Source organism: Scyliorhinus torazame, chromosome 1 (assembly GCF_047496885.1).
Source record: "Scyliorhinus torazame isolate Kashiwa2021f chromosome 1, sScyTor2.1, whole genome shotgun sequence".
In the NCBI taxonomy this organism is placed as follows: Eukaryota; Metazoa; Chordata; class Chondrichthyes; order Carcharhiniformes; family Scyliorhinidae; genus Scyliorhinus; species Scyliorhinus torazame.
Genome location: NC_092707.1, coordinates 356,567,375 through 356,582,204, shown reverse-complemented (window position 1 = coordinate 356,582,204; position 14,830 = coordinate 356,567,375). Strand labels below are relative to the sequence as shown.

The 14,830-nt window shown below is 50.7% G+C and overlaps 1 protein-coding gene across 3 annotated transcripts in view; it reads left to right on the top strand.

Annotated features, from left to right (window-relative positions):
- The window catches only part of epas1b (endothelial PAS domain protein 1b), a 233,889-nt gene that overhangs the window by 167,580 nt on the left and 51,479 nt on the right, over positions 1-14,830 (top strand). For all 3 annotated transcript variants that reach the window (XM_072510710.1, XM_072510702.1, XM_072510693.1), the window contains exons 5-7: positions 3,675-3,793; positions 5,615-5,817; positions 10,842-10,948. In XM_072510710.1, the coding sequence (XP_072366811.1) occupies positions 3,675-3,793; positions 5,615-5,817; positions 10,842-10,948 (429 nt within the window). The remainder of the gene's footprint in view (positions 1-3,674; positions 3,794-5,614; positions 5,818-10,841; positions 10,949-14,830) is intronic.

Sequence of the window (14,830 nt, the reverse complement as noted above, 5' to 3'; positions counted from 1 at the left end):
ATTTCCCGAGGAAGTTGACCATCCTGAGGAAGCGGAGGACCGCCTTCTTGTCCTCCGGGGTCTTCATGGCATTGATCGCCGAGACCTTGTCAGCACCTGGCCGCACGCCCTACTGCGAGATGTGGTCACCCAGGAACTTAATATCCGATTGACCAAATGAGCACTTGGCCCTGTTGAGCTGGAGACCATGTTCATGTGTTCTCTGGAATACCTTCTTGAGGCGAGCGATGTATTCCTGGGAAGTGTGGATCAGATAATTACGTCGTCAACTTATACTCGCACCCCTTCGATGCCCTCGATCATCTGCTCCATGATGCGGTGAAATACTTCGGAGGCAGATATGATCCCAAAAGGCATCCGGTTGTAGCAGTAGCGACCGAACGGGGTGTTGAACGTGCACAGCTTGCGACTGGACGCGTCCAGTCAAAAACCCTTGGAGGCGTCCAGCTTAGTAAAGAATCTGGCATGAGCCATCTCACTGGTCAACTCTTCACGTTTTGGTATCGGGTAATGCTCCCGCATGATGTTGCGGTTTAGATCCTTAGGGTCAATGCAAATGCGAAGCTCCCCTGACGGCTCCTTAACGCAGACCATGGAGCTGACCCAGTCTGTTGGCTCTGTGACCTTCGATATGATGCCCTGGTCTTGGAGGTCCTGTAATTGCTTCTTCAGACGATCCTTGAGGGGTGCCGGCACCCGGCGTGGTGCATGAATTACAGGGGTGGCATTCGGCTTGAGCAGGATTTTATTTCGGTATGGGAGCATGCCCATTCCATCGAATACGCTGTGGTACTGCGTGATAATGTCATCTATGTCGGCTTGCCAGTTTACATCAGGCGAGGCTGTCGCCGGTGATGATGACATGGTGTGGACTCGCTGAACCAGGTTCAGGAGCTTGCAGGCTCGAGCACCAAGCAGGGACGCCCTGTCAGGCCCGACGATTTCAAACCGCAGTGTTGCCTTGATCGCCTTGTTGGATACCTCTAGTTGATAGGAGCCACTGGCAGCTATGGCATTGCCATTGTAGTCAAGGAGCTGGCAGGCCGGTGGAAGAATGCTTGGTCTGGCATGGATGGTGTTGAGGTCGGATTTTGAGATGAGGTTCGCTGATGCGCCGGTGTCCAATTTAAATCAGATGCGAGCCTTGTTAACTGTGAGGACAGCACACCACTCATCATCGGGATCCACACTGAGGATCGAGAGGCGTTTCGCCGTTGTGGTGGAAGGCAGCGCATGTGTAGTTATGATGGCCACCCGGTATGGGGACTTGAGGCACTCAGCATCAGGGTCTGTTGGGCTGTCGGATCGGAATCTGGCATGCCTTGTTGTATTGAGCGGATACTTCTGTGCCACAGCTGGGATCGCTGGCGGCTGAGCGGTGGAGCAGATCTGCAAAGGGCTGCGTAGTGGCCAAGCTTGCCACACTGTAGACACCGGCGTCCTTTTGCCGGACATTGCCGCTTTAAATGGGCGGAGCCACAATTTGGACTCGTCATGACGCCGACGTCAGCGCGTTCTGTGCGCCATCGCACATGTGCAGTGCGGTCGGTCGACGTACGCACCTGCGCAGTTGGGTTGTCGGGCTCGTCGTCCACTCGGTCGTGGCGCGCCTGTGCAGGGACCCGGGAAAAGCACACAAAACAGCCACTCTCCTTGATGCTCAGGCCCTGCATTTGTGCAATGGCCTGCACCCGTTCCGCCTCGTGGGAGGCCAGCTTTGCAATTTCTGCCGCCCTGATGTGGGAGTAACGATTCTTAGCATGCTCATGGACAACGGACGTCTCGAGATCGACAGAGAGGGTTCACTGTTTGACTTTCAAGGAGCTGCTGCCGAAGGGAGTCGGAGTGGACCCCGAAATCGATCTGATCCCGGATCATGGAATCAGCCGTCGAGTCATAGATGACTGCGCTAGGATGCGGAGATGGGTCACGAAGGACTGAAAAGGTTCATCCTTACCCTGAAGCGTCTGCTGGAAAACGTACCGTTCAAAGCTCTCATTCACCTCAATGTCGCAGTGGCTGTCAAACTTCAGCAGGACTGTTTTGAATTTCGTTTTGTCTTCGCCGTCAGCGAACGTAAGGGAGTTGTAGATGTGGATGGCGTGGTCCCCCGCGGTGGAGAGAAATAGCGCAAAGTTCCTGGCATCCGATGCTGCTTCGAGGTCGGAGGCCTCGATGTACAAGAGGAACTTTTGCTTGAAGATTTTCCAATTGGCGCCGAGGTTGCCGGAGATGCGGAGCTGCGGAGGAGGCTGGGTGTTTTCCATTTCAATGGATGGCTGCTTGCTGGTCAATGCTGATTCACTCGAGGTAGGTCCGTCAAGATCAGTATCACTCTGGTATCATGATGTGTTAGGCAGGTAGCTTCGATGTGGACTGCACTCGATGCAGGGAAGCTAGAAAGAGACATCTAACACTGGAGAAGATCTAATACTGTTTTATTCAACGATAGAACTGATATACATATTCAGCTGTGGGTCGACACTATACTGAACTGACTGGAGACCTTGTAGTAGCCTGACCAGACTTACTAGCTACCGCATGGTGTTTGCACGTGCTAGCTCGTGGACTCTGACTGTCTCAGTGGCTGGGTCCCGAGAGAGCGGGAAACCTAGTGCCCTCTGGCTTTATAGTGGTAGTGTCCTGTCTGGTGATTGGCTGCACTGTGCTGTGTGCTTACTGGTCATCCTGTGTGTCAATCGCTGCCTATCTGCACTTCATTATATACATGAGTGGATATTATGACAATACGCATTAGCATTTCGCTTATCCTAAATCTCCCGGGTTGCTTTCAACGATCACCAGGAGATAGATATTGATACTGATAAACTCGCAGCCAATCCAAGAGGGTTGGCAATCCTAGAGATAACCATTGCATTGTGCAAAGTGCATGCACATTTACTTTGCAATATCCTTTCCCCCGGTCCAGCAAAATCTTCCTCGTCATGTTCCCAATTTCTGGCTCGAAGTGAGACAGGATTGACTTTCTCCGTGATTTCCATTCCAGGTTACTCTGGCAGTATCTTATGACAGGGGAGTGGCCTTGACCTCCCGAAGTCTCAGTCCTCTACGCAGCAGCTTCTCTTAAAGCAACATCAGAAACTGGAATAGTACTGCCCGGCTTCTGCGAGTGGTCCCCAATGTTTTGTGAAGTTCCAGCCTCTTTTTTGAACTTTACTGGTGCCAGGTAACCTGTCCCCTGCCCTCTGGCGCTCCCAGAGCATCATGCTCCAAGTGATGGAACATCAAAACATTATTTAAATAGCCAACCTCATGTGAGATCAGCTCAGTGGAGTGCAGAAACAATTATTACGAAAGGCCAGTGAACCTGGTGCAGCTCAGCTCTGCTCTGTTTGCATTCTCTCTGCTCCAGAGATTCCCAGAATCAGAGCTAAATCAGGCCAGCTGGCAGGAAGCTGCTCAATGGCTTCAATCACGGATGAAGTTTATAATTAAAAAAGCCACAACTTGCACAGTCTAACTGCCCTATTAACCTGAACTTAAAACCGCAAATCCCCCTCCCCCTCCCCGCCCCAACTCCCGAGCTGTTACTGTTTTGGTTGGGGTTGGGGGTGGAAAAGAGGGACAAGTTTCTAAGAAGAGACGTAGAGACGTTTGATAGCAATGTTGAAAATAAATACCATGATGGTGAATACTTTTTGTTTGTCTTATAGCCCCAGGCTTTGGAAAGAAACACAGAGAAATGAACACAGAACGTGACTTCTTCATGAGAATGAAATGTACTGTGACAAACCGTGGAAGAACTGTCAACCTCAAGTCTGCCACCTGGAAGGTGAGGAACCAGAACAGAAATTCAGTAAGCTACGTTTGGTGGTTTTCTCAATATACATTTGGGGTCAGAAGTTCATTCCCTGTATGAGAAAACTTTGCTAATCGATTCAGATATTTTCTCAAATAATACTTTAAAGATTGTGATATTGAAATCATTTTGAGGGCACTGTCACCAAATGAAGGATCAATTTTAGCAGGTTGAGTGGAAAAGAATCCTGTGGCTGTGAGCGGGCAAAAGCTTTGATCCCTACACCTGAATGGGTAGGCAGCGAATATTGGACCTTAGGCCTCATTGTAATGAGAAAGGCAGTGAAGCTTTAAATTTGGGCTGTTGTATCGCTACCGGCCGCCTTCAGGTAGGTTGTTAAAGGGAAACTGAATTGGATGGCAGCAGCAGCCAGAAAAGAGAGGCAATCAGGGCAGAGGGAGCAATCAGGGCGGAGGGAGCAATTAGGATATCGGGATGGTGGAGGTAGGGACAGGGAATGAGTTGTAGGCCCGCAGTGAAAGTAAGATTGCCAATTGTGATCAAATGTATTCCTGGAGGCTTCATCATATGATTTTCCCACATACTCCAGCCATTCATCGGTCAACACATCCATCCTTGTGACGTTTATTGCCTTCCTATGGCAATTGCAAAGCAAAGTGACTCATTACCCAATTGGATAATGCTTGACTGCTCGTCAAACAACTTTTCTCTCCCTCCATTTTCAATATTTTTACATCTGCTAGAGAAAAATGTTCAAAGTAAATGTTAGAAAAAAAATCTGTTTTAGTATTGCTATGATTTTTCTCCAGGATTGCACACAAGTGTCCTGGAGATTAATTTTCAATTCCTGAAGACTCCAGGCAAATCTTTGAGTGGTGGCAACCCTAAGTGAAAAGTGGTGCTAATGTGAAACCAGGAAGAAGACTTCTGTACCTCCCAGTTCCACATTAAGGAAAATTATCTTTACAAACTTACCTTCTTGATTGTGCCCTGTATGGGCCACTTTCAGGGTGCCTAACCTGATTCTATTCAGGTCAACCCAATTTAGATGGAGGTATTTCGAGGCAATGCGAGGCGAGTATCAGGCTGGCGTGCTTTGAAGGGATGTGCGTCGGTGTCAGGCTGTTAGGGGCAAGTCCTGAGGGCTGTGTGCGGCACTGGGTGAGTGATGGGGGTCCAGTGCATTGATCAATGTGAAAGGTGGGCGGTGTGTGTGTGTGAGATGTGATGGGCCAATGCATTCACTCACCTTGACCACAGAACCATAGAAAGGTTGTGGTGCAGAGAGAGGCCTTCTGGCCTATCATATCTGCGCTGGCCAAAAAAAACTAGCTGCTCAGTTTAATCCCACTTTCCAGCACCTGATACGTGGCCTTGTGGGTTACAGCATTTCAGATACTGATCCAAATGCTTTATAAATGAATTGAGTGTTTGAGCCGCAAACTCGAACTTGGGCAGTGACTTCCAGACGCTCACCACCCTCTGGGTGAAAATATTTTTCCTCGTGGTCCCTCTAAACCTTGTATCAATCACTTAAATCTATACCCCCTGGTAATTGACCCCTGCCCCAGGGGAACAGTTTTCCCTGTCACCCTTACCAAGGTCCCATCACCCGATTGAGGTTGATAAACGTTTGTTGGCGCAGTTGCCATGTCCGTGCTGCTACAATCTGTACTCACTACCATCTCACTCTGAAGGGGCTATTTTGCACCCACAGTTTCTCCAATAAGGAGTCAGTACCTTCAGAAGAGGGGAGCAAATAGTACCAAAATGACACAGTGTGGGTAAAAAAATCCAAATCAGTTTTACATTTTCTATTTTCTTTTGTCAAAGGTGTTACACTGCACTGGACACATCAAAATATACAATGCCTGCCAGGCTCACACGCTGTGTGGGTACAAGGAGCCACCTATGACATGCTTGATCATGATGTGCGAGCCGATTCAGCATCCATCTAATATCGATGTTCCACTGGATAGCAAAACATTCCTGAGCCGTCACAGCATGGATATGAAATTTACCTACTGTGACGAGAGGTACAGTAATATTTTAAATGATAAAACTGAATCTGTAAATGGCCGTGACTTCTTCATTGTATTTAGAATGTTCTTTTTTGTATTATTAAGGGGCAATTTAGCGTGGTCAATCCACCTAGCCTGCACATCTTTGGGTTGTGGGGGTGAAACCCACGCAGACGCGGGGAGAATATGCAAACTCCACACGGCCAGTGACCGGGGGCCGGGATCAAACCCGGGTTCTCGGTGCCGTGAGGCAGCAGTGCTAACCAGAATGTTCTTTTTTCTAAGAAGCTCAGGTCTAAATACAAAAACATCTGAAGCAGTGGATGAATATGTCATGTGAATTATTCGTCCGTAACAGCAGACAGCATCCGGAATGAGTCCAGTGCTATTTTCAGGCGGGTATCCTGAAGGACCATTACGGTACACCACGCTCTACTCCTGTGGCCTGAGCACGTGCTATATTGGGGTCTGCAGTGCCTATTTATTATTCACCCGCAAAGAGCAAAGTGAGCACATTCAGGTCTCGGACCCGAAGCTCAAATCCACCACAGCAAAGCAAAAGTATAAAACTTATTGCTGTGGCTGTGTGATCACAGCATAAGACTCTCCATTTTAAAGATTAATTAGTTTTCATAAAACAAAAGCCTTTTTGGCATAAAAGACACAGTTGCAGTATTGGGAAAAAGCAAATTTGCAATCATTGAGATTTCCAGGTTATGAACAGCCATGTAATAAGCTCAACCAATCAGAGATTCATACAATTTACTAGCCTGAACTGAAGAGGAATAGAGCTTATTTGATCAGCAGATGTAAGACACACGGATCCTCGCCAACAACAGTAATTAACAGTCTGTTAATGCCGTCTTCCTTAAAATCCATTGATGCCCTGACCACTGTTGAAATCTGACAGTTCTAAACAGGGCCATTAAAAATGTTAGGTGGAAACTTACCCTGCGGGATTCTCCATCGGTGGGATCCTCCACCCCACTGGCAGCGGCATGGGTGGCCCACAATGGGAAAACCCATTGGACGGCTACAGGAATGGAGAATCCTGCTGCCGGCGGGATCATGCCGCACCGGAAAATGGGGCTGATGGGACGGAGAATCCCGCCCACCTTTTTTCAAGTGTCGGTTCCAGTGAGAAAACCGGGGAGAATCCCGCCGACATGAACCGTGGGAAAACTCACCGAATATTTAGTCCCTTTAACAATTTCTTTTCCACGTGATTTACACCGCGCCCATGGCGGCTTGCCTCTGCTACTCTCACCCTGGGAAAATGTAATCCCTGTAATCAGTGGGACGCTCTTTTTAAGCACCTCCACGTATTTGTTTCAAGTCTAGTTGAGGGGATAGTTGCCTGAGAGACAGCACCAAAATTCACTGAGGGAGCCGTCACAAAACTACTGGATGGTGTCGAGCAGAGGCGTGACATCTTCTACCCGCAATTTTGCAGACATCCATCAAGTAAGGTCACCAACCCTATCTGGGAGGCAGTAGTCATGCCAGTGAGTGCCAGTTCGATCCACAAGAGGACGGGACAACAGTGCCAGAAGAAGATGAATGACCTTCTTTGTGCAGCCAGTGTAAGTCTGCTCCCTAATGTCTTCTATTGCACCCCTTCACACACCCATCATACCTCTAAAGTGTTCTCCCAGCCACCTCACAGAATCCCAACACTTGTCATGGAACCCACCAGCTCCCCCCGCCCCGCCACTCCCCCATAGTTCCCCTCAGTAGATAATCTGCTCTTCACATCCCCATTCCCACTCACATCCCACTCATGCCAGCATTCATCACCATCTGACCCAGCTGGGCAACCACTAGACTCTTCCCATCTGTCCCATTGCAGGACGAACTGGAGCACAAATGGTGTGAGTGGGCACAGTCTGCCAGAGTCATGCCTGAGTTGAGAACCCTAACCCCAATGAGAAGAGAGCCCTTGAGCTGGCAAGCGTGGTGCAAGACCCTGCCTGTGCAGAGTGCGGCACCAAAAAAAGTGAGAACCGTCACAAAATGCAGCTGTGATGCAAGCCTCACGTGAGCTAACTTTCTGTCATCATTCATTGGCTGTGATGCACTAATGATGCCTCACTTCCCTTGCAGGTCAATCAATCAGCCAGCCTGGACCACCTTGCCCCCTCTGGAGACCACAGACCAGAGCAGCTCAGAGGGAGACATCTCGGAGACAAGCATCGAGGAGGCGACGCAGCTATCCCCCGCACCCTCCACCAATGCAGAAACTCACACCTCGGTGGGATTAACTAGTAGGCAGGCTTCTGGATCACTCACTGGTTAGCACCTCACAGCTGAAGATCCACAACAAGCAGAGGAAGGAACGCCACAGGGTTCCAGCGCTCGGAGGGATGCCGGAGCCCAGGACCCTGCTGAGTCCCTGGTCGATGATGTGTCCCTCGGTCCGGTCATCCCCGAGCTGCAAAGCCGCAAGCATCAGGAAGGAACGACCACATTCCTGCTTGAATTGCAAGGCCAACTGGAGGAGTTGCCTTCTGTCTTGAGGAGATGGTGCTGTCAGTCCAACGCAACAATGTCATCACTGCGAGGGTGACGTCCGCAGTGCAGACCTTGGTGTAGGACATGCATTCCATGGTCGGGGATGTCCACTCCATGGATCAGCTCATGACCTCCACGCCTGAGGGCATGAGCTCCAATTGCATAGTGCAGGCACTAGTGGGAATCCATGAGTTTCAGCACCGGAGGATCTCACTCCATGTGGTAATCACCACTGTTGTACATCTTAGAAGATGTGTGTTAAGACCCTGTACTACAGGTACGGTGGTAGCCCCTGCCTGCTGGCTCCACCCAGTAGGCGGAGTATAAATATGTGTGCTCCCTATACAGCCGCCATTTCGCCAGCTGCTGTAGGAGGCCACACATCTTAGAGTAATAAAGCCTCAGTTGTATTCAACTCTCGTCTCTGTGCAATTGATCGTGCATCACTCCAGCTGCCCCTCTAAAGCATGGAGGAGCCCGGGGCCCCCAGGAGATCAAAGGGAAGAGGATAGGCAGCAGCCCAGCCCGGGGCTTTCCACCCAGGAGTTCCTGGTGTTGTCCAGTCCATCTGAGGCCCCCCACCCTGCGATTTAATGGCCACGCTAGCTGAAGGTGCAATTCCCTATGGCTGCTAAATATCACAAGAGGCCAAAAACAAGATTTCGAACGGGATCTTCTCAGCTCCTTTCTGATGATGCAACCAGGTTCATGCCCAGGAATATATTTTAATATCATTGGCGGGCTTAACGTCGCTACTTCCGCCCTCAAAGTATCGCCCCATCCAGCCGTTGTGACGTCAAGTGGTATGAATCACTACTGGTTTTCAAAAACAAAAATCCGTCTTGATGATCACACCGGGGCACAGAGTTAAGTACAGCCCCCGGCGGTGAGGGACATGACAGTGCCAACTTTGGCAGACCCAGGGTGGCAGTGACAGGTTGGCACTGTCGATATGGGCCCTCTGGGGAGCTCCATTGGGAGGAGTTCCCCTTATGTGTGGTGGAGGTGGCTGAAAGCACCCTGATGCTTGTGAGCACGGGGGACACTGCTTGAATGGTGGGGGGGTGGGAAGCACGGTAGCACAGTGGTTAGCACTGTGGCTTCACAGTGCCAGGATCCCGGGATCGATTCCCGGCTGGGTCACTATCTGTGTGGAGTCTGCATGTTCTCCCTGTGTCTGCGTGGGTTTCCTCCGGGTGCTCCGGTTTCCTCCCATAAGTCCCTAAAGACGTGCTGGTTAGGTTATTTGGACTTTCTGAATTCTCCCCCTGTGTACCCGAACAGGCGCCGGAATGTGGCGACTCGGGTCTTTTCACATTAACTTCACTGCAATGTAAGCCTACTTGTGACAATAAAGATTATTATTATGTCTGGGGAGGGTTGCCCAGATTCTATGTGGTTGTGGGGGGAGGCGGGGGCATCCATGCTTGTGAGGGAGACCTCCATTTCCGTGAGTTTATTATCAGTGCTGACCAGACCACCCTTTAAAGATGGTGCCCCGATCTCTGTGGATTCAGCCTTATCAGGCCCCAGCCCACAAGGGTGGCAGCACAATCCATGCCCCCAGATTCGCTGAGCACTGCATGCCATAAAATCTGGAGTGAAAACTTAGCTGTGCATTTGGAGAGATACACACTAGTTGGCAGTCTGAACCTGACACATTCCGGATTTTTGAAAAATTCTGTCTGGGTTTTCGTCTTCCAGTGCAAAATAGCAAAAAAGTCTATTATTTTATAGTCAACAGGTTTCAGTCAATCATAAGTGGATGTTTTAATCTAAGTTTATAATCAATGAACATCAGGTAGATCTTATGACTTGGAAATGATTCTTGCCTTGTTGTCTTGAGCCTTCCCTGCCCAGCTCTTTTGCACATAATCACATGGGGTGGCACGGAAGCAAAGTGGTTAACACTGCTGCCTCACAGCGCCACAGACCTGGATTCAATTCCGGCCTTGGGTAACTGTTTGTGTGGAGTTTGCACATTCTCCCCGAGTCTGCATGGATTTCTTCCAGGTACTCCAGTTTCCTCCCACAGTCAAAAGATGTGAAGGTTAGGTGGAGATCTGGTGATAGAATGGGGTAGTGGAGTGCGCTTTCGGAGGGTCGGTGCAGACTCGATGGGCCGAAGGGCCTCCTTCTGCACTGTAGGAATTCTATGTTGTGGAATGGCTTGTGACCCTGCTAAACGTAGTACTAAATAATAGTTAATTCTTCAGCCTCTTGATTCTGTTCATTCCTTCCTACGATTCCCAGGTAGGTACTAACAATTCTATGCATTGAATTATGGAACAAAACCAAGTTAAAAGCTGAATTTTCTTCAACAAATGTACATGCTGTTCATTGGAAATATTCCTTCCCCCGTTATAAGGGTATACTACGGTTTCCCCTTCATATGCCTTTTTAAGATTCCCTTGAAATATTTAATTATGCTTCACTGTATTTTACAAATGGAATATCTAGCATGTTCTTTCTGGAGTCGAGGGAATCTTTATGTACAAACTGTGATGGTTTAACGTTTGTCTTACCAGAATTGCAGCACTGATGGGATATTGTCCAGAAGAACTGCTTGGACGTTCCGTTTATGAGTTTTACCATGCACTGGATTCAGATCACATGATTAAAAGTCACCAAAATCGTAAGTGGTCCATCCAGAAGACTTGTTATTTAATGAAGTAGCCCGACAAAGAAGTTAATCCACTACGAGACTAATTTTAAAACGGGACAGTGAAAAGATGTGTTTTTGACTCCCGTATCTTTGGATCTTGATTCAGTGCATTTTGTGATTTCTTTTGCAACCCCCACCCCGGCCACTAGTACGCTTATGAAATATTCTGGTATCAATACCTTAGTACTTTTAATTACTTCTGGAAACAGCTTCCAGTATTGCAGCGATTTGCATTCTTGTGCAGAAGACATAAATTTCCTGTCAGGAGCCCAAAGGATTTCCCAACACTACCAGGACAAAAGCATTTGTGAAATCATTAATAATAAATATTAAAAGTGCATCAGTGGGGTGACATGTGGCACAGCGGTTAGCACTGGGATTGCGGCGCTGAGGACCCGTGTTTGAATCCCGGCCCTGGGTCACTCTCCGTGTGGAGTTTGCACATTCTCCCCATGGCTGCGTCGGTTTCACCCCCACAACCCAAAGATGTGCAGGTCAGGTGGATTGACCACCCTAAATTACCCCTTAATTGGAGCAAAAATAATTGGGAACTCTAAATTTATTTTTAAAAAGTGTATCAGTGAAAAACTGGTAACATTTATGAAATATTTTGCCAGTGGGAGATGGGATGAATCCTGATTATTTTTTTCCCCCATGTGCTTCATGGTGGCCTGTATGATATCTCTAGGTCTCTGCTGAAGCTGCTTTGCTACCAGCTCGGCTACCAGCATGTGCAGCGGATTGTCAGCAATTGTCTTACATACGTTCCTTGCCAGCATTTACAAAACACACACAAAAAACCACATTCGCATATTATTTCCATTTCTACCAAAGAAACCTGTGTAACAATTTAAAGAGGCCCATATTTCGCTCTGTGGGGCCAGTGCACAGAATCGGAAGGTTTCCCGGCATGGCAAACCTGATGTTTATAAATGTCACCCGCAGGTTGAATCTTCAGTCAGGGGAGTGCGTAGACTGAAAAAGGAACCGGGGCAGGTGACCCCGGAACAAATGCGGAGGCGGGCTGGACGCAAGACCGGCCTCTGTACTCCGGCACAGTTTTTAAATAATTAAAGATAATACTAAAACAAAAACATCCTCCAGCTCTCACCCCTTCTTATGCCTCATCCATGCCAACCTATGCCAACCCCCACCCCCACCACTCTTCCCCCATGGTCCCCATATCTCCAATGTCAAGCCATGCCTCCACACATTCCCACACTCCTCAAGCCAATTAAGTGCTAACTCATGGCCCCTTTTCCCTTACCCCTCACCGAGTATCTTTGGCCAGTTCATTGACAGCTTTAACACTTCCTGGATGGCTTTGACAGGTTTGACATTTCTTCAGTTTTGACAGCTTGACAGTTTCCTTACGATCCCTTCAACAGTTCTTTGACAGCTGCATAGTTCTTGAACAGTTCCTTGACATCTAGACAGGTCCTTGACAGCTGGACAGCTCTATAATAGTTCTTTAACAGTTAGACAATTCCTTGACAGATGCAAAATTCCTTGACAGCTTGACTGTTCCAACTATTTATGCATAAAATGTGCATAATCGTGTTCACCGTTAACAATCCCAAAGGGTGCCTTACCTCTCCAAGGGTATGCCAGGACCCTAACCAAAAGGCTACCTTACCTCTTAGAGGGGCACCCTGGTTATCAAAACACGTTCACAAAGGTACTCCTCTTCTTACCTGTTCTGTTCTGTACATTCTGGATTCGAAACATCTGTGGCAGGATTCTCCCCTACCCGGGGGGGTGAGAGGTCCCGGCGGGATGGAGTGGCGTGAACCACTCCGGTGTCGGGCCGCCCCAAAGGTGCGGAATCCTCTGCACCTTCAGGGGCTAGGCCTGCCCCTGAGTGGTTTGTGCCCCGCCAGCCGGCAGGAAAGGGGTTTGGCGCCACATCAACCGGTGCAGAAGGGCCTCCGCCGGCCGGCGCGAGTTGGCGCATGCGCGGGAGCACCAGCGCATGCTGGCGTCATCCCCGCGCACGCGCAGAGGGCTTCGCTTCCGCACCGGGAATGGTGGACCGGTACAGCCTCCGGCGCGGAAGGATAGAGTGCCCCCACAGCACAGGCCCGCCCGCGGATCGGTGGGCCCCGATCGCGGGCCAGAACACCATGGGGGCACCTGCCGGGGCCAGATTCCCCCGCAACCCCCCAAGAACCCCGGAGGCCACCCGCGCCGCCAGGTCCCGCCGGTAAGGGACCTACTCCAATTTACGCCGGCGGTTCCGGCAAAAGATGGGCGGGACTTTGGCCCATCACGGGCCGGAGGATTCGGGCAGCCCCAGGGTCCATTGAGTCACGCCGGACCCCGCCATTCTCCGAGGTGGGCGGCGCACTCACGCCGGGCCGATTTATGGGGGCCCGGAGAATTTGGAGGACAGCGGGGGCGGGATTCACGCCGAACCCCGGTGAATCTCCGAACCAGTGGGGGCGTCGGAGAATCCCGCCCCTGTTCTTTCAAAATCCCACTTCAGTGGAGGGTAATGGCGATATAGTGGCCAGCTGCATCCACAAATTGTGCATGTGTGAACTCTGGTGTCATCAGCCACGACCGCAGCGGCTAACCCGTGTCGCCCAGGAGCCAGCTCCCTTGCCGGGGATGCACCTCGAACATGTCAGGAATCATCGAGTATGCCAGGATAAAGGCGCCGTGCACACTATCTGAGTATCGGGCACAGAGGTGTATGATGCGCAGCTGATGGTCACATATCAGCTGCACATTCATCGACTGGAACCCCTTTCTGTTTGTGTAGAGCAGCCTGTCATCTGCAGGTGCTCGTAGGAGGATATGCATCCCGTCGATCAGCCCCTGGACCCAGGGCATCCTGGCGATGGCAGCGAATCCCGCTGCCTGGGCATCCTGGTCGACTCGGTCTACATTAATGTGGATGCATTGAGCCGCCTGGGCATTTAGGGCCTCCGTGACAGCGCGGATGCACCTGTGCACCGAGGTCTGTGAGATTCCGGACAGGTCCCCACTGGGCACCTGGAAGGACCCCGTTGCATAAAGGTTCAGGGCAACTGTCACCTTGACGGCCACCGGGAGCGGGTGTCCTCCCGTTACCCCCGTGGTGCCAGGCGTACCATCATCTGGCAGATACGTCGCACTGACTCTCTGCTCAGTCGGAGTCTTCATTGGCATGCCCAATCCGGCAGGTCCTCAAATGACAGGCACTGCTGGTACACACGAGGCCTCATGCGGTGGTTCACTGGCACCTCCTCCTCCTCAGCCTGTTGGGCAGCCGGCTCTCCAACCTGGACAGCTGCCACGTGTCCCGCTGCTGCTGCAACTTCCTCCTCCTCCTCGAGCAGCGCCCGATCATACAACCTCAGGGCATCCCCCAGGGCTTCGGCAACTAGCAGAAAGGCCACCATTGCTGGCTGAATTCCAATATCCATTGTCTGCAGGAGGCGAAAGGCCAACATGTTAGCATGGTGCTTACCCTCATGCCCAACCAGGTCCAATGGGCTACATGGTGGCCTCAGTTGGACTCTGACCATGCATGTCCCTACCTGTACCCATCCCCGCACCACTGGCCCCAACGGTGCCGGTCACCGTTGGGGCCTCTGGCCCTGACACCCGTCCCTGATGCCAGGGGTACCGTTGGCTTGCACTGCCATCGCCAGGGGTATGCACAGTAGGGGCTACTTTGGGTGTTGCCCTGGGTGGGCTGGTGATGGGTGGTGGCCGGGTGGGGGCGGGGTGTTGTGGCGGTGGGTGGGGTGCAGTGGTGGGGCACCCACATGGCTCGTGTCCCTCTGCAGAACCAGGGGCCAAGGTGGGTGGTCAGTGGGTGTGCAGCAAGATGGCCGCAGTAATGGCGGTCAGTGCCTGGGCACG